Source organism: Oncorhynchus keta, chromosome 18 (assembly GCF_023373465.1).
Source record: "Oncorhynchus keta strain PuntledgeMale-10-30-2019 chromosome 18, Oket_V2, whole genome shotgun sequence".
NCBI lineage: Eukaryota > Metazoa > Chordata > Actinopteri > Salmoniformes > Salmonidae > Oncorhynchus > Oncorhynchus keta.
The window spans coordinates 2,274,018-2,301,820 of NC_068438.1; the positions used below are offsets into that span (position 1 = coordinate 2,274,018).

Genomic DNA, 27,803 nt, shown 5'->3' on the forward strand with positions numbered 1-27,803 from the left:
GAAGAAATTAAGTAGTTCAAAACTGTTCAACGAATGTCTTCTCTCTTTTGAGTCAACTACTCACCACATTTTGTACACTGCAGTGCTGGCTAGCTGTAGCTTATCCTTCAGTACTAGATCAATTCTCTGATCGTTTGATTGGGTGGACAAGATGTTAGTTCCTGCTGCAAGAGCTCTGATAGGCTGGAGGACGTCCTCCGGAAGTTGTCATAATTACTGTGTAAGTCTGGAAGGGGGTGGGAACCTTTAGCCTCCTAGGTTTCGTATCGAATTCAATGTACCCAGAGGAGGACGGAAGCTACCTGTCCTCCGGCTACACCATGGTGCTACCCGACAGAGTGCTGTTGAGGCCACTGGTAGATCTTCTTTTCAAAATAGTGTTTTTAATTATGTGGTGGCTTGATTATATTTAGAATAGTTGTATCTTTTTAAAAATGTTTTACAATTCATAAAATAAAATAAAAAGATGGTCCTCCCCTTCCTCCACTGCACCCAACCCTAGTATGTTCTACATTTTGGGAGATGAGACATAAAAAAGGTATTTTTAGAAAGGTTTAGTTCTAGTCTACGATAATGTCTTTTTGGTGTCAGAATGGCCTACCTGTTGGACCAAACCTAAAATGTAAATAGCTAGTTTAAATGGCTTGTCAGAGAGGAAGAAGTCAGTTTTCGTCTTTGTTGTTGAGTGGCAGGTGGGGCTTGGTGTCTGCGAGTCGCAAGGCCAAGGAGACAAGGCCAAAAAGACGGAACGCTTATAAAAATGCAGTAGAGGCATTTGGAACATGCCGCTAAAACATGCGTTCAAATGAGTTTGACATATTGCAGTCCCTAACTGTATAGAGAGAGCGAGACAGAGGGGGTATACATGTCCTTGTCTGACTAAGTCTGTAATGCTCTTGCCTGGGCGCTCCACTGATCAGTGTTGTCTGTGTGCACTGACTGAGGAATTGGAGTGTAGTCAATGCAGTGTGTATGTGCCCTGCCAGTTTGGCGATGCTTGGGGGCTACATCCAGACACGGTTCACACTGCCAGACCCTTACAAAGGAAAAGAGGAAAACGGAGATCGAGACTGAGGCCTGACTTGGTTAACTTGGCAGAGGCCTCTCTTGTTGTTCTCTCTCCCTCAGTGTTTTGTTCCACCAGACCCATGTCTGTGGCCAGTCCACACCCGGTTATCTAAGGCAGGAGCTCGCTGGAAGAAATGTCTTATACAAGTCAGCATGGAATGCATTATTTTAAAGGTGCATTTTTCTGTTGAACATTTGCTTCCCCCAACTTGAACACACCACCTACGCATAGGCTAATGATTTTGTTTGTTACTGGTCTTGTTTGTTGAGGAAAGGTAAATGTGGACAGTTATTCTAACATCTTCAAAGTACCCGGTAAGGACACACGTCATTGCATCCTCGACTTCCGTCTCCTGTTAAGATGAATTACCATATTCTTAATGTCATTTCTGTCACTCTGAACACGCCCTAATCAGGTTATACACCCAATGCATATGGGACCGTTATATTTCTCAAATGTCTGCCGCCACATTTTCAGAATGGAAACTTCTGATGCCTAGTTACCTTGCCCCTATTCATATCTACCGCTATAACTCCAGTATCTCTGCACATTGTAAATATGGTAGTGGAACTGTCCCTGTAGGTTGCTTACTTTCTCGTGTTTTTGTTTTACCTCATGTTATTTTTGCTACATTGATATTGGTTACTGATTGTTTGGGTTTAGAACTTGCAAGAAAGGCATTTCACTGTGCATGTGACATTAACTTGAAATCAGTGAAGGGAAGTGAGTAAGTGTGCACACTTTGGGATGAAGGAGAGAGAATTTGGACTTAGCCCATATTTCTGTCATTGGGCATCTTTCGGTGTGATTGTCTCTGGTTGGAGGGAGAGCCTGGCTGGGGTAGGAAGCAGACAGCGTTGCGGAGAGCAGCAGCTTCCTGTATCCTGGATCCTCACACAGCTGCAGGGGATAAATATAGACGACTTGGCTGGGATTGCCATCGGGATACTGCAACACTCACTGCACAGTATTACTGAACAATATGTGAGTGACACACATACAGAAATACTTGCTCACAGATGATCACAAACTCCTGAAAAAGCTATCCCTTTTTTCTGTCTGTGGCCCAAAATGTTGGGACATACTGGTCAAGTTAACAGGTAGTTAGTTAGCTAATAAGGTAACATGACGGAGCAAAGTGTAAACAAATGGTTAACAACGTTAAAGTAGTTATAGAACTGCCCACGGCATGGTTTATGAATGGAAAATCCGGTCCCGGCGATCCACTATAGGAAGATTAAAAAAATAATTAAAAGCTAGGAGGCTCGCTCGGCATTACTTATTTAGACAAGTACAAGAGCTGTTTAATGATACTGAGGCCTTTGCTCTGACTGGAGGGAAAAGAACGTCCCTTTATCTGTCAGCTTGGTGGCTATTTTCAGACGTCACGGGTGTGTGTGACTGTCTCTGTGTGTGATGGAAATTGTCTTTTGTGTTGCTGTCTGTAACATAGGCCTACTCTTATTTAAACACCCAACAAAACACATTTAGTCAGAATGAGTGGTCTATTAAAATACCTGTAGTTGTAAAATGAGTACTACTGTAGATACGTTTTCCAGCATTCACCCCGAGTTCTTATCACAGTATTACATCACGATAAGCAGTGGAGAAAGTAAAGACCTATGCTTGGGAATAGGATAGCAAAATCACATCTTTAACTTAAATGTATGTCTTAACTATACCACATTTTTATGCAGCTAGCGTAACACTAAGAAATTACCAGCTTTTAGGCTAGCAAACAGAGTGGACTCAGAAGCTATGTGGATTGAGGGAGGGGATAGGGGTTGAATTTAGCTTTACAGCTGGTGTTCAGGGATGTTTTTTTGTCAGATATTTAGTAGTGATGGGCGTTTGAAAGAATGTCTGTGTTGGAGTACTCTCTTGAAAATAATTTTGAGTACTCGTGTTAGCGTGAAACAGGGCTGAAGGTATTTACAGTGTTGTTCATTTTACTGGTTCTGATACAGCTGAAAGTAAAAATAACAATTTTACTGCATTTCACATACTCCACAGGCAATAAGCACATCTGTTTGACATTCCGACAGTGTTTATAAATGTAACCTGCTAATTGAGTGGACTTGTACATTTAGTATACTTGTATTAGGTTATTGGCAAACCAAAGCATTCGTGATCTCTATAAACAATTCTGATTTACACTTTTGAAAGGAACAAACTAAAATAAATCTGTTTTATTCATTAAGGCCTAGAGAACACATGGTAAATGTAACTGCTGTGCAGGGTTTTCCCCTGGACAGTGACTGGGGACACTGCCCTGTAAAGGGTGCTGTCCATCAGTTGAGATGACAACCGATGTCCTTACAGATACCATGACACTTGTCACAAGAGTATGGGTTGGGTTGGGCCCAAATGTCCTGAGTTTTATTCATTAGTGCAGACCAAGTTCAAGTAATCACTCCTTGTTTCAGTGCAATTTCTTCTATTTGGTACCAAGTGAATACAACCCTGGCTAGATCCCAACACAGCCTTTCTTGCCGTTGAGAATGTGTTCTTAACCAACTTCAGTCTACCGAACGTCCCTAACACTAGAACACCTACAGGTGTGAAAACAAAACCAGCCAAATCACCTGCTCAAATAAAGGGTTGAATAAATGAAATAAACTGTGACGTGACGTGTGTCTCTCTCCCCTTGTTTAGATCTGTCCCGTAACCGTCTGCCAGAACTGCCCGTGGAGGTGTGTATGTTTGTTTCTCTGGAACACCTTAACCTCTACCAGAACTGCCTGCGCTCATTGCCTGAGAGTCTTCTCAATCTCCAGGCCCTCACCTACCTGAACATAAGGTAACGGGCATGCACACACACCAGTGGTGTAAGCTACTTAGTTGTAATATACAGAAATTGCTATGCCAAACCAGGAACTATTTTGGTTACCCCAAAATAAAATAATAATAATAAAATCTTGGACCCGAGATGCAAAAACTCCTAAATGCAATTTCCCAAGAAGGAAGTTAGCCCACCAAAATAATACAAAAGTATCACCTCGAGTGAAATTTGTACAACGAGCTCAATATGAATTCAATACATCAACAGTACAATAGACTTCGATATCGGCTATGTATCCCGCGTCGGAAACGCAAGGGTCTGAAACTTTCCAGTAAATTTCCCATGGGAAGTTCAGCCTGGGAATTCTGGGAATTTTGCTAAAATTCATTTTTTTTTTAAAGTTAGCTTATAACAGTGATTTGTTTTGTGTGTGGGATGGGATACACAAGGCAATTCTAGATATTGTGGCATATTTTGGTTAAACTCCCCAGTTCAAGGGAACCCTCTGCATGCACAGTGCATTCTTCCATCACATGTACAGTACACTCTTCCGTCACATGTACAGCTGATTCTCAAGATCTTGCGCACTAATGAGATGCTATTCAGCCCACACTACTACACTGTCTGAGCAAAGGACTACATGCTTTCTGGTAAGTTGAGATTACAATACTGGGCGGGGTAAATATATTTTATGACATACATGATTTTTTGTTAACTAGTAAATAGTAGCCTACAGCAAAGTGTGTTTAAATCATTTTTAACTTGTTAACAAGTTCTGCTAGTTAGTTTTTGTTACCACGTGGGGTTTAGCTTGCTTGAGCCTACTAACTGAGGATTGTTAATTCACCTGTTTCCATACATGTTTAATTTTTAAACAACTCCTTTGTACGATAATACATTTATCTAATTGCTTAACTATTTATCTGTGCATGGAATTGTGTGTGTGTATAAGTAAATATATTTATATATTTTTTTATTTACTTATACACACTCAATTCCATGCACATATAATTAAGTGATTTTCTAATCTTTACAGGAAAATGCCACGGGCACTATCTGATGTGTGGAGACATTTCGCTGCAGCTAATGTAGAAGGAAAAGCTGTGTACATTTGCAAATACTGTGCCAAATCATATGTGAAGAATGTAACACATGCAGAATCATCTGGCCAAAGTGCACTCACAAGAACAACCTCTGACAAAAGTCCCTCTACTTCTATTTGAGGTGAAAATGATGAATCAGACACCTTATCGATAGCAACAGCTCATGGTCCTCCTGGAATCAGAAGTTTTCCAGAAGACTCAATGGCGGAACGTAGTAAGAGAAATGCTGACGAATGTCTTGCTCAAGCTGTGTATGCAGGTTCACCTCTGATCCTCACAGGCAATGTGTGTTGGAAGAGATTTCTGAATGTTCTTCGTCCAGCGTGTACACCCCTCCAACCAGACATGCTTTATCTACTAATTTAATGGATGCAGAGTTCAAGTGAAGGTCAAGCAAATCATAGTGCAAGCAGACTATATTGCAATCATCTCTGACGGGTGGTCGAATGTTCGTGGGCAAGGAATAATTAACTACATCTCCACCCCTCAACCAGTATTCTACAAGAGCACAGACACAAGGGACAACAGACACACCGGTCTCTACATTGCAGATGAGCTGAAGTCAGTCATCAATGACCTTGGATAACCGAAGGTATTTGCACTGGTGACAGACATAATCCTGATAGGTATTAGTCTGGTTTCTTCAGTAATGACCTTAGTGATCACTGTTTTTTACCGCCTGTGTTAGTAATGGCTGCTCAGTGAAACGACCTGTCCTGATTTGTCATAGATGCTTGCTAAAAAACTTTAATGAGCAAGCCTTCCTTCATGAACTGACCTCTGTAAAATGGTATAGAATCAGCTTGATCCCCTCAGTCAAAGATGCTTGGACCTTCTTTTTTTTATATTTTCAGTGGTATTGTTAACAAACACGCCCCCATAAAGAAAATGAGAATTAAAAACCGGTTCAGGCCCTGGTTCGACCGTGATCTTGCAGAGCTACTCCACCTCAAATTGCATTTGGCAAAAGGCTCGGCATACTCAGGTTGACTGCCTCACGTTCAGGCAAATGAGAAATAAGAGCACTCAGGCTATACGGAAAGCCAAAGTTAGTTACTTTAAGGAGCAGTTCTCTCTCTGTACATCTATCCCCAAGAAGTTCTGTAAAACAGTTAAAGACCTGGAGAATAAAACCCTCCTCACAGCTGCACATGTCCCTTAAAGTTGATGATGGGGTTGTAACTGACAAGAATCATATGGCTGAGTTCTTTAATCACTACTTCATTAACTCAGGATTCCTATTTGACTCAGCCATGCCTCCTTGCCCGTCCAACATTTCCTCATCTGCCACCCCTTTTAATGTGACTATCCCCAATGCTTCTCCCTCTTTTCCCCTGCCCAGCTAAAAAGAGGCGCTCCTTAAACTTGACCCCAAAAAAACAGCTGGGTCAGATGGTTTAGACCCTTTCTTCTTTAAGGTTGCTAAGGTCCCCTATGATCGCCAAGCCTATCTCCAACCTTTTTAATCTGTCTCTCCTCTCTGGGGAGGTTCCCATTGCTTGGAAAGCAGCCACGGTTTGTCCTTTATTTAACTTCTTGGCGCACCAATCCCGTTAGCGGGATCATTTTCGTCAACATCCGCTTAATTGTAGTGCGCCAAATTCAAATGAAATTACAAGTGCAATAGAGAAAAACACAGCTTAGTTTTTGTTAATCCACCTGGCGTGTCAGATTTCAAAAAAGCTTTACAGCTAAAGCAAACCAAGCGTTTATGTAAGGACATCTCTCTCAGCAGACAAAACATTACGAACAGCTAGCAGCAAAGTAAATTGGTCACAAAAGTCAGAAAAGCAATCAAATTAATGGCTAACCTTTGATCTTTGGATATTTGCACTCTTGAGACTCCCAGTTACACAATAAATGTTACTTTTGTTCCATAAAGATTATTTTTATATCCAAAATACCTCCATTTGTTTGGCACATTTTGTTGAGTAATCCACAGGCTTGAGCAGCCACAACAGGGCAGACAAGTTCCAAATAGTATCTGTAAAGTTCGTAGAAACATGTTATACGTTTTTTTTATAATCAATCCTCAGGTTGTTTTTACAATAAATATTTAAGCCGGACCATAGCTTTTTCAATAGGAGAGAGAGAGAAAATGTCTGCTCCAAGCTGTTGCTCATGCAAAACTCTGCTGGCACCCAGCCATCCACTGACGCGATGTCGTTCTCGTTAATTTTTCAGGAATAAAAGGCTGAAACTGTCTAAAGACTGTTCACACCATGTGGAAGCCATAGGGAAATTAATCTGGTTGCTATTCCTTTAAATGGAGGGAAGGCATGCAATGGAACAGGGAGCGTTCAACATAAGAGGCACTTCCTAGTTGGATTTTCCTCAGGTTTTCACCTGCAATATCAGTTCTGTTATACTCACAGACAATATTTTGACAGTTTTGGAAACTTGAGTGTTTTCTATCCTAATCTGACAATTATATGCATATTCTAGCTTCTGGGCCTGAGAAATAGGCAGTTTCATTTGGGCATGTTTTTCATCCGAACATCAAAATACTGCCCCCAACACTCAACAGGTTAAAGTGGGAGATCAAGCTGATCCTAACTGTTATAGGCCTATTTCTATTTTACCCTATTTATCAAAAGTGTTGGACAAACTAAACTGACTGGCTTTCTTGATGTCTATAGTATTCTCTCTGGTATGCAATCTGGTTTTTGCTCAGGTTATGGATATGTCACTGCAACCTTGAAGGTCCTCAATGACGTCACCATTGCCCTTGATTCTAAGCGATGTTGTGCTGCTATCTTTATGGACTTGGCCAAAGCTTTTGCTACGTTAGGCTAAGGAGTATTTGTGTCTCTGAGCGGTCTTTGGCCTTGTTTGCTAACTACCTTTCTCAGAGTGCAGTGTATAATGTCAGAACATCTGCTCTCTCAGCCACTGCCTGTCACCAAGGGAGTCCCCAAGGCTCGATCCTTGGCCCCACGCTCTTCTCAATTTACATCAACAACATAGCTCAGGCAGTAGGTATCGCTCTCATCCATTTATATGCAGATGATAGTCTTGTACTCAGCTGGCCCCTCCACAGATTTTGTGTCGTATGCTCTACCACAAATCTTTCTTAGTGTCCAACAAGCTTTCTCTACCCTTAACTTCATACAGATCATTGGGACGCTAGCTTCCCACCTCGACAACAACAGACCGATTTAATCGAAAAAAAGACCCAATAGTGATTATGGGACATCTAGGTGTGCCAACAAAGAAGATGGTCAAAGGTAATGAATGTTTTATATTTTATTTGTGCGGTTTGTGTAGCGACGACTATGCTAATTATTTTGTTTACGTCCCCTGCAGGTCTTTTGGGGTGTTACATGCTATCAGATAATAGCTTCTCGTGCTTTCGCCGAAAAGCATTTAAAAAGTCTGACTTGTTGCCTGGATTCACGAGTGTAGCTTTAATTCAATACCCTGCATGTGTATTTTAATGAACGTTTGAGTTTTAACTAGTACTATTAGCATTTAGCATAGCACATTTGCATTTCCAGATGTCTAGATGGGACGCCTGCGTGTCAGGTAGGAGCAAGAGGTTAACTGACTTGCCTAGTTAAATAAAGGTATAAAAAAAATTGGCGACCAAAAATACCGATTTCCGATTGTTATGAAAACTTGAAATCGGCCCGAATTAATCGGCCATTCCGATGAATCGGTCGACCTCTAGTTGTTTCTCTTGTCATGTGTGTTTTGTCCTATTTGTTCTTTTTTTTTTTAAATGTATTTTTAATCAAAGCCCCCGTCCCCGCAGATGTCTTTTGCCTTTTGGTAGGCCGTCATTGTAAATAAGAATTTGGTCTTATTAACTTCTTGATCTTACCCATCCCGGATCCGGGATCGTGAATACACCCTCGGGCTCATTACCATAACGCAACGTTAACGATTTCTAAAAATCGCAAATGAAATGAAATAAATATGCCTGCTCTCAAGCTTAGCCTTTTCTTAACTGACTTGCCTAGTTAAATAAAAAATGGCTGCTGCAAACGTGAAGGCTGCTTGGTCTAAAGTGGAGGAGTACTACCCTCAGGTCATACCCATTGGCTATACCCATTGGCTATACCCATTGGCTATACCCATTGGCTGTGCTGCTCATGCATTGAATCTGCTCATGCATTGAATCCGCTCCTTAAGAACATCATGGATGGTAATGGAAAACAATGGATACACTCTACAAGGGAGCCAAGGAAATGGTTAGGTATGTGAAGGGTCATCAAGTTATAGCAGCAACCTACCTCACCAATCAAAGTGGGAAGAATAAGAGCACCACATTGAAGCTGCCCAGCAACACCTTTGTGGTGTTTTCATCATGTCTGACAGTCTCCTGGAGGGGAAGGAGTCTCTCCAAGAAATTAACATATCACAGTCTGCCGATATGGACAGCCCCATCAAGAGGCTCCTCCTGGATGATGTATTTTGGGAGATATTGGTAAGCAGCCTGAAACCTATAGCAGTAGCCATTGCATGGAATGAGGGAGACAATGCCATCCTGTCTGATGTTCAGACTCTGCTTGCAGATGTAAGAGAATAAATCTGTACTGCCCTATCCAATTCACTGTTCCTCCAAGCAGAGGAAACTGCAGTTCTGAAATGCATCCAAAAGTGTAAAGACTTCTGCCTGAAGCCCATACACGCCGCACATGTTGGACCCCAAGTATGCTGGCACACAGAGATCAACAAGGCCTATGGTTGTCATGACTACCATGTCTCGATGAGGCTGGATGAGGGCAAGATTCTTGGCAGTCTGGTTAAGTACACTTCCAAGCAAGGGCTTTGGGAAGGAGATGCAATATGGCAGACGTGCCAACATATTTGGGGCGGCAGGTAGCCTAGTGGTTAGAGCGTTGGACTTGTAACCAAAAGGTTGCAAGATCAAATCCCCAAGCTGACAAGGTAAAAATCTGTCTTTCTGCCCCTGAACAAGGCAGTTAACCCACTGTTCCTAGGCCATCATTGAAAATAAGAATTTGTTCTTAACTGACTTGCATAGTTAAATAAAGGTTAAAAAAAATCTCCAGGTGGAAGGGACTTTGTGGATCTGAGGCTGTTAACTACATCATCCTCCATAAGCCGGCTCAGAGCGCAACTGGGCCTTGTTTGGGAATACACACACACCAAAGCTGACCAATACAAGGGTTGAAGGATTGGTGGCCATCTGGGAAAATTTGAGGATTTTTGAGCCTGACAAATAGCTACGGTGAAGATGAGGCCTCAGAGTCTGGTGCTTATGTTTCTGTTTCCATATGATATTTTATTTTATTCTTTTTACCTTTATTTGTTTGACTTATTTGTCAGGGAGATGGATGTGATTTTTGATGCATATCTTGCATATCTTTATGCCTCAGAACTGACGATGCACCCAAACTAATTGAGGACTTGTTTTACAAGATTGAACTCCCTATTATTTCCGAAGAACAGAGGTCTCCTTAATGCCCCTTACTAAGGAAGAGATGTTTGCAATTGAGAATTTGCCAAATGGTGGGGCCTTTAGGACCAGACAGGTTTTGTAGTGAGTTCTATAAGTAGTTCCAAGGCCTGATCCTTGAGCCATTGCTTGATATGTTTAACCACTCATTTTCAAATGACGACCTCCCTCAAACCCTGAGGGATGGTAACATATCACTTATTCTCAAAAGGGGGAAATTCCCAGAGTCTTGTTCCTCCAACAGACCTTATTGCCCTTCTGTACATGGATAGGAAATGTCTTTCTAAAATCCTAGCCACACGACTTGTGGACTTATTGCCACATATCTGACAAAATGGTGCCATGACTCTAGTTCAACTTTTTTAAATTTTCTTACATTATTAGCCCATAAAATTTTATTTTACATACAGCCGAGAAGAACTTTTGGATATCAGAGTGGCGGTACCTCACCAGCATTACGACCAGGAATACGACTTTCCGAAATCTGATCCTTTCTTTGTACTTCACAGGGCAATTGAACTGATTCCAGAGACTGACCCAAAACACCGCTGGCGGAGGAGGGGTAGTCGACTTCTAGTCCGACTCGGGAGGCGAGCACACCGCCCACCGCTTCTGAGTATATTACTCAGTTTTGTTAAGTGTCTGGATAATAAAGTTGACGATACTCTGTTTCATGAAAACATGGCTCTCTCAGTTCATCGTGAAGAGAGGAATAAATATCTCTCTGGGAAGAAGGGTGTGGGTGTATGTTTTATGATTAAATACTTAGTGTGATTGTGATAACATACAGGAACTCAAATTATTTTGTTCACCTGACCTAGAATACCTCGCAATCAAATGCCGACCGTATTACCTCCCCAAGAGAATTCTCTTTGGTTATAGTCACAGCCGTGTAGATTCCCCCTCAAGCCGATACCACGACTGCTCTCAAGGTACTTAACTGAACTTTTTGCCAACTGAAAACCACATATCCTGAGGCTCCATTTTTTTGTAGCTGTGGACTTTAAAAACACTACTGAAGTTCTATCAAGACTGACTAGTACTTGAGCTGCGAAAACACTCGACCACTGCTACTCCAATTTCCGGGATGCATACAAGGCCCTTCCCCACCCTCCTTTGGCAAATCTGATCACGACTCCATTTTACTCTATAGCACAGGTACTTCCTGATTGATTTTCTGCCTAAGGACAATTCAATGCTGGTCTGACCAATCGGAATCCACGCTTAATATTGTTTTGATTACGTGGACTGGGGTATGTTCCAGGTTGCCTCCGAGAATAATATTGACAAATACACTGATACGGTGAGTGAGTTTATCAGGAAGTGTATAGGAGATGTTGTACCCACTGTGACTATTAAGACCGTGGATAGATGTCAGCATTCACGTAAAAATGAAAGCGCAAACCATCTAATTTAACCATGGTAAGGTGACTGGGAATATGTCCGAATACAGTGTAGTTATTCCCTCCGTAAGACAATGAACATGCAAAACATCAGTGTAGAGACATAGTGGAGTCACAATTCAACGGCTCAGACACGAGACGTATGTGGCAGGGACTAGAGACGATCACTGACTACAAAGGGAAAACCCAGCCACATCGCGGACACCAATGTCTTGCTTCCAGACAAGCTAAACACCTTCACCCGCTTTAAGGATAACACTGCCACCGACGCGGCCCGCTATCAAGGACTGTGGGCTTTTCTTCTCCGAGGCCGATGTAAGACATTTAAGTGTGTTAACCCTCGCAAGACTGCCGGCCCAGATGGCATTCCTAGCCACGTCCTCAGAGCTTGCGCAGACCAGTTGGCCGGAGTGTTTGAAAATGTCCGGAATCTCCCTATCCCAGTCTGCTGTCCCCACATGCTTCAAAATGTCCACCTTTGTTCTTGTACCCAAGAAAGCAAAAAGATAAATGAACTATATTAAAATAGCCTCATAGCACTCATTTCTGTCATCATGAAGTGCTTTGAGAGACTAGTCAAGGATCATATCACCCCTACCTTACCTGACACTCTAGACCCACAGACGATAGATCCACAGACAATGCCATCACACTGAACACTGCCTATCCCATGTGGACAAGAGGATTACCATTGTAAGAATGCTGTTCATTGGCTCTCGCTCAACATTTAACACCATAGTACTCTCAAAGCTCATCATTAAGCTTGAGACCCTGACCCTGACCCCCGCCCTGTGCAATTGGGTTCTGGACTAATTGACGGGCCGTCCCCCGGTCGTGAAGGTAGGAAACAACACCTCCACTTCGCTGATCCTCAACACTGGGGCTCCACAAGAATGAGTGCTCAGCCCCCTCCTGTTCACCCATGACTGCGTGGCCATGCACGCATCCAACTTAATCATCAAGTTTTCAGATGATACAACAGTAGTAGGCCTGATTACCAACAATGACGAGACAGCCTACAGGGAGAAAGAAGGTGAGGGCCCTGGGAGTGTGGTGCCATGAAAATAACCTCTCACCCAATGTCAATAAAACATAGGAGCTGATCGTGAATGTCAAGAAACATCAGAGGGAGCACCCCCATATCCACATCGGGATCGCAGTGAAGGTGTAAAGCTTCAAGTTCCTCTGCGTACACATCACGGACAAACTGAAATGGTCCACCCACACAGACTGTGGTGAAAATGTATTTTTTTGAATATTTTGAGAGGTTGCTGAAGAAATTTGTCTCGGCACCTAAAACCCTCACAAACTTTTACAGATGCACTATTGAGAGCATCCTTTCGGGCAGTATCGCTGCCTGGTACGGAAACTACACCACCCGCAACCTCAGGGCTCTCCAGAGGGTGGTGCAGAATGCTTAATGCATCACCGGGAGCAAACTACCTGCCCTACAGCACCCGATGTCACAGGAAGGCCAAAAAGATCATCAAGGACAACAACCACCCGAGCAACTGCCTGTTCTCCTCGCTATCATCCAGAAGGCGAGATCAGTACAGGTGCATCAAAACGGCCCGAGAGCCTGAAAAACAGCTTCTATCTCAAGGCTATCAGACTGTTAAATAGCCATCCCTAGCACATTAAAGGCTACAGCCCTATATACATAGACTTGAATTCATTGACCACTTTAATAATGTTTACATGTTGCATTACTAATCTCATATGTTTCTACTGTATCTTAAAAGTCTATGCCGCTCTGACACTGCTCGCTCAAATATTTATAGATTCTTAATTCCATAACTTTGGATATTTGTGTATTGTTGTGAAATTGTTAGATATTACTGCAATGTTGGAGCTGGAAACAAGCATTTTGCTACACTCGCAATAACATCTGCTAAACACGTGTATGTGACAAATAGCATTTGATTAGATTTTTTTAATTGTAAAAGGTGACCAAACTGGCTTTGTTAAGGGCCGTAACTGATGTAATAATGTCAGGCGTATCTTAATGTTATTCAAGACTAAAAACGAAGGCTGCTATCCTTACTAAGGTCAAATAGCTTCTCCACACACCGGGGTACCAGACAGGGCTATCCTTATTCCCCTCGCCAATTTGCGCTCAGTATGGAACCATTGGTCGAGGCCATCAGAGTAACGCCTGCTATACAGGGTCTGCTCATTGGTGACGTTTGTCAAAAAATAAGCTTGTATGCTGATGCTTTGATATTCATCTCGAGCCCCGAGACTTCAATTACATATCTTGTTAATATTATTGAATTATTCAGTGTATTTTCAAGCTACAAGATTAATTTAACTAAATCATAGTCTATGCCACTTGGTTGTCTTAGCTTTGTACCTACTACCGCTCCCCCATTTCCTTTAAAATGGTGTCCTTCAGGTTTTATGAATCTGGGTATATTACTCCCAAATCCCAGCAAAAGTATAAAGCTAATTTTGTTACTTTATTTGACACAATAAGACACATCTGGAGTGTGGAACTCTTCTCTAATTTCATGGTTGGGTAGAATATTCCTATTGAAAATGAATATTTTACTAAGACTACTCTACCCAATCCAAATGATCGAAGTCTTACTTTCCAATAAGGTAATAACAGATTTAAATGGCTGGTTAAGTTCCTTTATGTGAAGTAAACACAAGCCAATAGTTAAGATGGCAATATTGCACTTGCTAGGTTTTCAGGGGGGTTGGATCTGCCCAATATTAGGTTTTTATCAGTGGTGTGCCCACTTAAGTTATATTTCTGAATGGATCACAAATGACTCCTATTTAATTAGATATTGAGACTTTTTAATATATGTTTTAACCTTTAGTTAACTAGGCAAGTCAGTTAAGAACAAATTCTTATTTTCAATGACGGCCTAGGAACAGGTTAACTGCCTGTTCAGGGGCAGAATGACAGATTTGTACCTTGTCAGCTTGGGGGTTTGAACTTGCAACCTTCTGGTTACTAGCCCAACGCTCTAACCACTAGGCTACCCTGCCGCCTACTTATTTTTTATATATATATATATTTTCCCAGAAGCTTCAAATCTGTGTAAGATTATTGCAATAATCCCATTATACTTAATGCACTCAAAGCATGGAGGAGGCCAGTTCAAAGTGTTTTGGGAAGGTCCAAACTAACCTCTGCTCTTACCCCAATTCTTAACAACCCATATTTGTATCAGGATTGCTGGATGCTGTCTTTAATGTTTGGCTTCATAAGGGTATAGGCAGACTAAATGATGTCACTGATAGGATTTAATTGTTTATTTGAGCAGATGGTTGAGAAATATCAACTCTATAAGTAGGACTCTTTTCACTTTCTACAAGTTAGACCTATTTTGAAGAGCACCACCTTCATTGGCAACCCTGATGTCTTGTCATTGAAATAATTATTTTATGATGCTTTAAGGTTAATTTCTACTGTTGACACACAGGTGGTCAAGCAGGTGTGGGATAAATGATTGTCTGTTACTATTGACGAGGAGATGTGGGAGGACATTTGGAGATGTGCAAAAACAATATCTATCTGTTATGGTACTTGAGCAATCCAATTAAGAATAATACACAGATTGCATATATCCCAGAATGCCAGACATGCTTTTAGCCCCCCCGTCCTCTCAGTGTCTTAAATGTACAACTTATACAGGCACCCTAACACATTTATGGTCATGTTCCAAATTACAAAGGCACTGGTCTAATGTTCTTTAAGAAATGGAAAAAGAATCTAATTAACGGACATATACACACACACACAACTGTGCTACATCAGTGTTGTCATCAATAGCCAGGGACAAATGCTCAGCCTGATTGAGCCCCTCTAGAACAATCCTATGCACATCATCCACCATGGACGTGGCGGCCTGCTGTTGATGCAGACAGGGGCACCTGTTTGACAGTCTCATTTATGCTATCCATAGACTTGTCCGTAGCCAATTCCACCAAAGCTGTCACCATGCACTTTTTAAACACCTCCACGTCTGTGATGGGCATGTTGTGTTGGGTTAGAACCCAGGACGCTTTTAATGGAGGCACTTGTGACCTTCTGTTGTTGAGTCAGGTCACAAAGGAGGATTCTGCTTCTGTGTGTTAACTCTTACATTTTTCTACATCATGCCTCTCTCTGGAGTGGGAAGACCACTGAAAGTACCATGCTTAGATGTATAATGATTTATGAGATTGAATTCTTTGCAAACAACATTTTTGTTGCAAATAACCCACAGGCTTGGCATTGGGGGTTATGTTTATTCTCCAACTTTTGATAGTTGAGATTAAAATTTCCTCTTGCTAGTTCGGGATCGGCGTCCCGTCAACAGGACCGTTGTAAATCATGCAGCGCCTTTTCACGATCGCAGATTTTAGAGAAACAATAAATGTTGGTACGTATAAGTGTCTTATATCGGCTGAAAGCTCAAGTTCTTGTTAATGTAACCATGCTTTTATTGTTTGAGGAGAGCTCCTAACAACAACTTTTCACAGCGATATGTTTGATGTGTGCTTACATTCTGAAATCTTGCTCTGATTTATCATCCAAAGGGTCCCAGAGATAACATGAAGTGTTGTTTTGTTGGATAAAATAATTGTTCATATCCTAAAAAGGTCCATTTTGCATGCACCATAGATTTTGTATTTCCACTCGTTCCATTTGCAAAGAAAGGAATCTGAAAATCTAACCCTAAACGTGGTTTCAACCAGTCAAATTACATTTGTATGTATTCCTCAGCGATCATAGAACGTAACCAGACTTCACTGTATCATTAGTGGTGTAGTATATCCATATCTGGTCAGAAAGCAAGGCCTTCATGGCACGCCGATGACGCAGGCGGTCTTCACCTGAACGACTAAAACTGTGTCAAATAAGCACCAATCGGGGTCAAACAGCGCTAGCTAGATCGCCAATGAGCTGGGCTTTATGGGAGCATCCGGAAACCCTGTATCTGTTGTAAAATGTAGCTACTAACCTTGTGCGACAGCGTACCTTTTCCTTTTGGGCAGAAGTTATGAAGTTATGAAAACTGGTTTTTGCAAATGTTGAACTTATAATATGGCTACTAATACTGGAAAAGCTAAATCAAAGTCCAAGTATACAGATTTGACGATATTCTTTCAGAAAAATGTAATATGAATACAAATGTCTCCTACACGATTTGCCCAAATGTACCTGGGTGACTTCACACTTAATGTCATGTAGTTCGCTCATCCGTCTGAAACTTTGCACATACACTGCTGTCATCTTTTGGACACCATCGGAATTACAACCAGAGTGATGGCTAGAACTGGGACCTTTCTGTTGCATTTTAAATAAATAAAAACCGTTTGGTTTTTTTCTTTGTATTTTCTTCTACCAGATCTATTGTTATATTCTTCTACATTCCTTTCACAATTCCGCATTTCAGTGTTTCAAATGGTACCAAGAATATGCATATCCTTGCTTCAGGGCCTGAGCTACAGGCAGTAAGATTTGGTTATGTTATTTTAGGCAAAAATTTAAACCATTCATCCCTTAAACTTCAATTTTTATTCTCCACCTTTTGATGTTTGAGATTAAGATTTCCTCTTGCTAGTAAGCTAATTGTTTTTAACGAATAACATCAACAAAGTATTGTACACTTGTTTTTCCCCACCAATGTATTCAAAATAATAATTGAATAGAGACATTGGTGATTTTGAGTGAAATCAGATTGAAATGATTGGCATTGAATTTATGTTCTAGTCAGAAGTGTTAAAAATGTAGCGTAGGTCTATTAATTGTGCTAATATTGTATGCTAATTATGTTCTGACGTACCGACTATTAGCTCAGAAAACATTTGGCCCGAGGCCAAACCTAGTTGATGAACGAACCCTGGTGTTGAGCATCATTGTACCATCTAAACCACTGTGAAATACACTACAAAAGTATGTGGACACCCCTTCAAATGAGTGGATTCTGCTATTTAATCTCAGTGATTTATAACATGGCACCGTCATTGGATGCCACCTTTACAACAAGTCAGTTTGTCAAATTTCTGCCCGGCTAGAGTTTCCACGGTCAACTGTAAGTGCTTTTATTGTGAAGTGGGTACGTCAAGGAGCAACAATGGCTCGGCCGCAAAGTGGTATGCCACACAAGCTCACAGAACAGGACGACCGAGTGCTGAAGCCTGTCCTATGTTGTAACACTCACTACCGAGTTCCAAACTGCCTCTGGAAACAAAGTCGGCACAAGAATTGTTTGTCGGGGGCCTCAAATGGTTTTCCATGACTTGTAATTCCAAGTGTCGCCTGGAGCGGTGTAAAGCTCGCCTCCATTGGACTCTGGAGTGATGAATCACGCTACCTGCCCCAATGCATAGTGCCAACTGTAACGTTTGGTGGAGGAATAATGGTCTGTGGCTGTTTTTCATGGTTCGGGCTAGGCCCCTTAGTTCCAGTGAAGGGAAATCTTAACGTGACAGCGTACAATGACATTCTAGACGATTCTGTGATTCCAACATGGTGGCAACAGTTTGGGGAAGGCCCTTTCCTGTTTCAGCATGACAATGCCCCTGTGCACAAAATGGGGTCCATACAGAAATGTTTTTTTCAAGATCAGTGTGGAAGAACTTGACTGGCCTGCTCAGAGCCTGACCTCAACCGCATCAAACTGCTCAGGCATTACAGCAATATGGTCCTATATCATTAGAACACGTTGTCATCCCTACTGACACTGATTTGGCAGACTCACTTAACACAAATTCTGTATTTGTAAATTACGTCTGAGTGTTTGTGGCCCCCTTCTGTCCATAAATAAATAAAAATTAAAAGAACATTGTGCTGTCTGGTTTGCTTAATATAAAGAATTTGATGTATGGCTTTTACTTTAAAAAAATTATGTCAGTAGACTACTTTCTCCACCACTGTACTTTAAGTACATTTACAACCAGATACTTTTAGTCAAGTAATACTTCACTAGGTGACTTGCTTTTAATTGAGTCATTTTCTATTACTTTTACTCAAGTATGACAGTTGAGTACTTTTTCCGCCACTGACACTCACATACCTGAACATATGGTGATAAACACAGAGTGAACTCTGATGGACACATCTATTTACAAATTTGACATAACACTTGTACACTTAACCATAGAAAGACGGCCTATGCATGCATATTACACACACCTGTGTGAAGATGTGTGATGCCTTTAAACAGATGGTCAGCATCCCAAAGGCACCCTATTCACTATAAAAGTAGTGCACTAAATATGGAATAGTGTGTCATTTGGAACAAAACCCATGTTCATTCATAAACCAATATTAAAGCGATCTGTTTTGGGCATAGAGAAACGTCACAACATATCTGATTAACAGGTTTGAAAGATTTTTGGTCTGTAACATCAACCTGTTTGGTAGGAAGTGTTCCCAGACAATAGCAAAAGAATGTCAAGAACATCATTGGAACATTGTAACTTTGTTTAATAATAAACATTTGCCATCTTGCCAGTACACTTAAAAAAACATCCATCACAACTATTTGAATGGACATAAATCTACTAAGCTTTAGTCAAAAACCCCCTCTTACATTTTCTTTCCGCCCTCTCTCCTGTTGGTCTGTTCTTCTTTCATCTGGATTTCAGTCGAAACCAGTTGTCGACCCTGCCCAGCCCGGTGTGCAGTCTGCCGTTGAAGGTCCTGATTGCCTGTAACAACAAGCTTGTCTCCCTTCCCGAAGAGCTGGGCCAACTACTACAGCTCACAGAACTGGTCAGTACAGACACACACACACAGTTTTGGCTTAATTGACCGTGGGTTTTAGTGTCAAAACCACCATGTTGATTTGCCTGTTTTTACCCCCTTATTGGTAGTCTATGTGTTGTGGTTTGATTACTGTTTAACCAGGTCATACTTTCCTCTCCTCTCTCATCCCTCTCACCAGGACGTGAGTTGTAATGAGATCCAGACACTCCCTCCTCAGGTTGGTCGACTGGACTCGCTGCGAGACCTTAACATCCGCCGCAACCACCTGGCCCGCTTGCCCCCAGGTCAACACACACACTCAACCACCTGGCCCGACGCAGTGTCTGCACTGCTCAACACACACACACACACACACACACACCAGTGGCGCGCAGTGCTGTTTAAGATGGGGATGATTTTTTTTAATGAGCATGGCCTTATTTCTATGACAGCATGTTGGATGACTCCCATTCATATTCCATTCACCCAGTACGACGTAGGTGCACACAGGCTGAGAGAGAATTTGAGGTGACTTTGAATACCGCTTTGCACACTTTTGCCAGCATCTAGCTGATATAGGGTGTAATCATTAGTCCCAACAGTTGCAAACAAGGTTCTATTGGAGAAATTTGGGTATGTTTATCCCCGTTCTGTTTAAGAAACATTTTTCAACAGTATCGGTGAAATGAATAGAGTTCACTCTCATAACAGCCACGTTGTATTCTTCTTCGCTTCACTTGAGGACTTCAATGCACAACAAATCAGCTGTATGTGACCAGGCGAGAGAGAAACTTTCCAAGCCAAACCATATCATAACTTCAGCACACAGCCTACATCGTTGTAACCATATTAGCTAAAGTAACGTCTTCGTCAACATAGCTAGTAGCACTAAAGTGTTAGTCAACCCATACAATCATGCTGTGACAGTGTACAGTCAGTAAACAGTTACACTGGCAGGCCCCGGTGGCAATAAATTAGTAAAACCAAAAGCTTACCTTGACTTGGAAGAGTTCCAGTGTTGTGTTGGATAGTCATATCCAATTACCTAACATGGTATCCCTCTGTTTGAGCAGGGTGTTTCAGTAGGGCGAACTAGTTAGCTGTTTTTTTTTTTTTTCACTTTCAATCTCTATTTCTCTCTTCCTGCTTCTTAATTTTGGAAGAAATTAATTAGTTCAAAATTGTTCAACGATTGTCTTTCTCTCTTTTGAGTGGGGTGGGGCGGCAGGTAGCCTAGTGGTTAGAGCGTTGGACTTGTAACAAGGTAAAAAAAAAAGCTGACCAGGTAAAAATCTGTCATTCTGCCCCTGAAAGAGGCAGTTAACCCACTGTTCCTAGGCCGTCATTGAAAATAAGAATTAGTTATTTACCGACTTGCCTAGTTAAATAAAGGTAAAATAAATCAAATTGTGTACACTGCAGTGCTAGCTAGCTGTAGCTTTTGCTTCAGTACTAGATTCATTCTCTGATCCTTTGTTTGGGCGGACAACATGCCCCCTTTCAGGTAACCCACTGTTCCTAGGCTGTCATTGAAAATAACACACACACACACACAACCACCTGGACCACACACAAAAGTATATTTTGAAATAAAAAAAATACCATAATTGCTTGATAAGGTAAATCTGGCATGTTGGGGGGTTAAATAAGAAGGATCAGGATTTAGTTGACCAATATTTAACCCCCCTTTTTTGGGCACTTAACTTCATCCATTAACACTGAGTATACAAACCATTAAGAGCCCCTGCTCTTTTTATGACATATTTTATTTTACCTTTAAAAGTCAGGCAAGTCAGTTAATTAAGAACAAATTCTTAATTTCAATGATGGCCTAGGAACAGTGGGTTTAACTGCCTGTTCGGGGGCAGAATGACAGATTGGTACCTTGACAGCTCGGGGGTTTGAACTTGCAATCTTCCGGTTACTAGTCCAACGCTCTAACCACTAGGCTACCCCGCCCCTCAGTGTAGATGAAGGGGAGAAGACAGGTTTAAGGATTTTTAAGCCTTGAGACAATTGAGACATGGATTGTGTATATGAACCGTTCAGAGGGTGAATGGGCAAGACAAAATATTTAAGTGCCTTTGAACTGGGTATAGTAGAAGGTTCCAGGTTTGAGAGTCAAGAACTGCAGCACTGCTCAACAGTCTCCCGTGTGTATCAAGAATGGAAGCATTGGAGACATGGACTCTAGGGGATTAAAGTTAACCTGTGTGTCCTATGTCCATACAGAGCTGTCTGAGTTGCCCCTGGTGCGTCTGGACTTCTCTTGTAACAAGGTGACATCCATCCCTGTGTGTTACCGCAACCTGCGCCACCTACAGAGCATCGTGCTGGACAACAACCCACTACAGAACCCACCTGCACAGGTAACACACGGACACAGTCTGACTATACAAACACACACTCAGCTTGACAAAACCGTTGACCTGCACCACACGTTTTAATATAACCTAGTGAAACTGTTCCTTCTATTGTCTATCATGTGTTTCTTGTCATTCCCAGATTTGTATAAAGGGGATGATCCATATATTTAAGTATCTGAACAACGAGGCCAGCAAGACTCCACCTGAGCTCCCAGACTACGACAGGAGACCCCTCCCCTTCGGATCCTGGTGAGAGACACTTGCACACACACACTTCCACTGCCAATAATAAGGCAGAAGCCAGTCCTGGAAGCAGCTGTGTGCAGAGGAACAGCTGTAGAGAGGCAGAAAGAGGGGGCACTCTTTCCTCTACATCTCCCTGCCTTTTTCTGTCAGTATCTCTACTTTTATCTCTCCCTCATCCTTTTTATATTTTGTGCTCTACTCTTGCTTTCTCAGAGCCCTCTGTAGATGTTAAAAGGTACTTACTAGAAACTGTTTGGGAGGAGAGATAGAAATTGAGATCAATGGGGAAGTGAGGGAGTGTTAAAAAGAGAAGGTGGAAAGGTGGGTAGAGTTTATGAGGGGAGCACAGCTGAAAGAGGGAGTTGAGAATGGGAGGTACCATAACAACAACCTTGCAAACACTCAGAAATACAAAATTAATCATGCTCACTGGATCCCAGGGGTGTATTTACTAGAAACCAAGCAGGTCAAAACAGGGAGGGACCAACCTGAATTTGTCCAATAAGAAAACTACATGTCCTTGCAAATAATTTTCCAATTCAAAAAGTTCTGCGACAGGTGGGTGTTGTGGACATTCTTACACAGGGACACTCAAAGTCAAACTTAAATTAATCATTGCTTATTATCCGCGCGCTAGAGAGGCTCCAACTAACTTGATGCACTATAGTGAACGTCTGTCAGGAGCACAAACAGGTCAGTCCCGTTTAGTTCCCTTATATAGGCATATTTCATAGAGTTGGTTCCGGCATTTCTGGCACCGTCTCCTATCTTAACTTAAAGAACATGTTCTGGGCTTTCTGCCAAATAGTTTAAAGGGGGAGGTCATGACAGCCCCTCATATCTTTACCAGGCACAGGCAGGAACCAAGGAATGTTTATGACACCAAAGACAAGATGCACAAAGTAACATTTCCTTTACATAAGCTAACCAAGCAACTCACAAGTTTATTTATCCAGACCTGCGTTGTCACTCTAGTAGTTTTACACACACACCTTTCCCTTCAGTCACACAATAAACTCAAAAAAACAATCCTCCCTTTTTCAGGACCCTGTCTTCAAAGATAATAAGTAAAAATCCAAATAATTTCACAGATATTCCTTGTAAAGGGTTTAAACATGCTTGTTTAATGAACCATAGACAATTAATGAACATGCACCTGTGGAACGGTCGTTAAGACACCAACAGCTTACAGACGGTTGGCAATTAAGGTCACAGTTATGAAAACGTAGGACACTAAAAGAGGCCTTTCTACTGACTCTGAAAAACACTAAGAAAGATGTCCAGGGTCACTGCTCATCTGCGTGAATGTGCCTTAGGCATGTTGCAAGGAGGCATGAGGACTGCAGATGAAGCCAGGGCAATAAATTGCCATGTCTGTACTGTGAGACGCCTAAGACAGTTCTACAGGGAAACAGGACAGACAGCTGATAGTCCTCGCAGTGGCAGACCACGGGTGACAACACCTGCACAGGATCGGTACATCTGAACATCACATCCGCAGGACAGGTACAGGATGGCAACAACAACTGCCCGAGTTACACCAGGAATGCACAATCCTTCCATCAGACTTTCCCCTATAGGCTGAGAGAGGCTGGACTGAGGGCTTGTAGGCCTGTTGTAAGGCAGATCCTCACCAGACATCACTGGCAACAGCATCGCCTATGGGCACAAACACACCGTCGCTGGACCAGACAGGCAAAAAGTGCTCTTCACTGATGAGTCGCGGTTTTGTCTCACCAGGGGTGATGGTCGGATTTGCGTTTATCGTCGAAGGAATGTGCGTTACACCGAGGCCTGTGCTCTGGAGCGGGATCGATTTGGAGGTAGAGGGTCCGTCTGGGTCGGTGTGTCACAGCATCATCGGACTGCCTGCAATGAAAACAAGCTCAATCTCAAAGCTGTGTGTTACAGGCAAGACATCCTCCTCCCTCATGTGGTACCCTTCCTGCAGGCTCATCCTGACATGACCCTCCAGCATGACAACGCCACCAGCCATACTGCTCATTATGTGTGTGATTTCCTGCAAGACTGGAATGTCAGTGTTCTGCCATGGCCAGCGACGTGCTCTGATCTCAATCCCATTAAGAACATCGGGGACCTGTTGGATCAGAGGGTGAGGACTAGGGCCATTCTCCCCAGAAATGTCCGGGAACTTGCAGGTGCCTTGGTGGAAGAGTGGGTTTAACATCCTCACAGCAAGAACTGGCAAATCTGGTGCAGTCCATGAGGAGGAGATGCACTGCAGTACTTAATGCAGCTGGTGGCCACACCACATACTGTCTGTTACTTTTGATTTTGACCCCCCTTTGTTCAGAGACACATTATTCAATTTCTGTTAGTCACATGTTTGTGGAACTTGTTCAGTTTTAGTCTCAGTTGATGAATCTTATGTTCATACAAATATTTACACATGTTAAGTTAGCTGAAAATAAACACAGTTGACAGGGAGGACGTTTCTTTTTTTTCTGAGTTTGCATACAATGCATTCGGAAAGTATTCAGACCCCTTCCCGTTTCCCCATTTTTGTTAAATTACAGCCTCATTCTGTTAGTCACATGTTTGTGGAACTTGTTCAGTTTTAGTCTCAGTTGATGAATCTTATGTTCATACAAATATTTACACATGTTAAGTTTGCTGAAAATAAACACAGTTGACAGTGAGGACGTTTCTTTTTTTGCTGAGTTTCGGAAAGTATTCAGACCCCTTCCCCTTTTCCCCATTTTTGTTACATTACAGCCTAATTCTAAAGCGTATTAAATAAATGTTTTGCCTCATCAATCTACACACAATACCTCATAATGACAAAGTGGAAACGGTTTAGAATGTTTTGCAAATGTATTACAAATAAAAATAACAAAAATACTTTTTACGTAAGTATTAAGACCCTTTGTTATGAGACTCGAAATTGAGCTCAGGTGCTTCCTGTTTCCATAGATCATCCTTGAGATGTTTCAACAACTTGATTGGAGTCCACCTGTTGTAAATTCAATTGATTGGACATGATTTAGAAAGGCGCACACACCTGTCTAAAGGCCCACAGTTGACTCTTCCTAGAGCTGTCTGCCCGGCCAAACTGAGCAATCGGGGGAGAAGGGCCTCGGTCGGGAAGGTGACCAAGAACCCGATGATCACTCTGACAGAGCTCCAGGGTTCGTCTGTGGAGATGGGAGAACCTTCCAGAAGGACAACCATCTCTGCAGCACACCTCCAATCAGGCCTTTATGGTAGAGTGGCGAGATGGAAGCCACTCGTTAGTAAAAAGCACATGACAGCCCACTGAGTTTGCCAAAAGGACTCTCAGACCATGAGAAACAAGATTCTCGGGTCTGATGAAACCAAGATTGAGATCTTTGGCCTGAATGCCAAGCGTCACATCTGGAGGAATCATGTCGATATCCCTGCCATAAAGACCTGATTGGTGGTTTTGCAGAGATGGTTGTCTTTCTGGAATGTTCTTCCATCTCCACAGAGGAGTTCTGGAACTGTCAGTGATCATCGAGTACTTGGTCACCTCCCTTCTCCCCCGATTGCTCAGTTTGGCCGGGCGGCCATCTCTATGAAGAGTCTTGGTGGTTCCAAACTTCTTCCATTTAAGAATGATGGAGGCCACTGTGTTCTTGGGGACCTTAAATGCGACAGACATTTTTTTATTACCCTTCCCCAGATCTGTGCCTTGACACAATCCTGTCTCGGAGCTCTATGGACAATTCCTTTGACCTTATGGCTTGGTTTTTGCTCTGATATGCAACTATGGGGCCTTAAAAAGACAGGTGTGTGCCTTTCCAAATCATGTCCAATCAATTGAATTTCCCACAAATGGACTCCAATCAAGTTGTAGAAACATCTCAAGGATCATCAATGGAAAGAGGATGCACCTTAGTCTCATAGCAAAGGGTCTGAATACTTATAAATACATTTATTTTTTGCATTGTCATTATGGGGTATTGTGTATAGATTACCGAGGAATGTTTTTTGTAATTTAGTCCATTTTAGAATGCGGCTGTAACGTAACAAAATGTGGACAAAGTCAAGTGGCCTGAGAAGTTTCCAAGTACACTGTAGATACTATCGCTGTCCCCATTCTCTGACAGACAGACATATCCACTCCCCAGTGACACAAACCGTACCTGGGTCAAGGGACTTCCTTGATTTTGCACTTGTACTGCAACTCAATAAATTGCTTTGTTTCAAATGATTGTGTTTTGTTTCCTGTTGATATATTGTGTATATAGGTATGTTAAGTGTAATGTTGTTTATTGATGTGTTCATGCAGGGCTCATCTGCAAAAGAAACCGTGATCTCTGCATGACTCCCTGCTAAAGTAAAATAAAAGTACAGCGCAGCTCAAGTGTCTGAAATCATTTGATGTTGTGTTTTGACCCACGTCCTGTTTCAAGGTGATCTTATCTTCTGTACTCTTAGTGTGGAGGAGCTATACCCTGGCCGGCCGTACGGCGCACTGGACTCTGGCTTCAACAGCGTGGACAGTGGAGACAAGAGATGGTCAGGCAACGAGGTGAGAATGAGCACACACACACACACACACAAGATGGTCAAGCAACGAGGTAAGGCACAGACACACAAGATGGTCAGGCATCTAGGTAAGGCACACACACACACAAGATGGTCAGGCAACTGGGTAAGACACACACACACACACAAGATGTTCAGGCAACTAGGTAAGACACACACACACAAGATGATCAGGCAACTAGGTAAGACACACACACACAAGATGTTCAGGCAACTAGGTAAGACACACACACAAGATGGTCAGGCAACTTGGTAAGACTCGCACACACACACACACAAGATGTTCAGGCAACTAGGTAAGACACACACACACACAAGATGGTGTCGTGTCTTTGGCTATGCCGGATAAAGTGATATGACATGCTATTCTATAAAATAATTTCTCCATAATTAATATTACCTGATTGAGCTAATCATGTAAATGTAATTAGAGAGTCTGGGCACCGTGAAAGAATATTTATAGAGCTGTTTTCTTCCGAATAAACTCTTAAAGACCTAGTAATGTTTTATTTTACATCAATAGCAGTCAATATTAATTGTCACCTTTAATTCTGTCTCATCTGAAAGTTGTAAATTCTTGGTTATCTGCACAAACCCTGGCTAACAAATTGAATCAGCAATACAAAATTGGGTTTAATTATTTATTTACTAAATACCTAACTAATCACACGGAATTACATATACACATAATTAATCATAACTGATTACAAATTACGTCATAGAGGAAAACGTCCCTAGGGGGCGGAACATATGACAGCTGGTTACACAAAAGAAAGGGGGCTGGGTTTGAGTGAAAGAGCGGGAAGACTGAGGGATACTGGGAGAAGCTGTGCTATCGTAAATACACTCTGATGCATTCTAAATGACCTCCCATTTGGTAAAGGAAAATGCAATAAATATTTACTCTGAGCTGCGCTTCGGGAAAGGTTGGTTGTAGATGGAAGGCCATGTTGCCCAACCAAGTCCTTTGAAGAATGTCTCTGCTGGTAAATTGGATACGTTGTAGTAACGTTGTTGTGTGGTAGACGGGATACTCTGTCTGTTCCTTCCTAACCTGCGTTTGCAGCTGCTGTTGCTAACACAACGGTTAGGAGGTATCACTTCTGTAGTGAATAAGAGTTCAAAGTTCATACCATTTGCAACCAAAGCTCACGCTTATGTTGGCTTCATTCTGTAGTTATTA

At 42.1% G+C, this 27,803-nt stretch overlaps 1 protein-coding gene and 1 long non-coding RNA gene across 9 annotated transcripts in view; both read left to right on the top strand.

The window, feature by feature from the left end:
- LOC118396801 (DISP complex protein LRCH3-like) overlaps positions 1-27,803 on the top strand; it is an 84,028-nt gene that overhangs the window by 13,196 nt on the left and 43,029 nt on the right. For all 7 annotated transcript variants that reach the window (XM_052467102.1, XM_052467103.1, XM_052467106.1 and 4 more), the window contains exons 2-7: positions 3,725-3,869; positions 19,376-19,502; positions 19,675-19,780; positions 21,708-21,844; positions 21,981-22,090; positions 26,510-26,603. In XM_052467102.1, the coding sequence (XP_052323062.1) occupies positions 3,725-3,869; positions 19,376-19,502; positions 19,675-19,780; positions 21,708-21,844; positions 21,981-22,090; positions 26,510-26,603 (719 nt within the window). The remainder of the gene's footprint in view (positions 1-3,724; positions 3,870-19,375; positions 19,503-19,674; positions 19,781-21,707; positions 21,845-21,980; positions 22,091-26,509; positions 26,604-27,803) is intronic.
- LOC118397040 (uncharacterized) lies at positions 3,901-11,092 on the top strand. 2 transcript variants are annotated; one of them, XR_008067622.1, is made up of 4 exons: positions 3,901-4,501; positions 4,888-5,546; positions 8,069-8,181; positions 10,889-11,092. It is a non-coding gene; the product is annotated as an uncharacterized LOC118397040 (long non-coding RNA). The 2 variants fall into 2 exon arrangements; XR_004828326.2 differs by having other exon boundaries at positions 3,908-5,546; positions 10,889-11,091.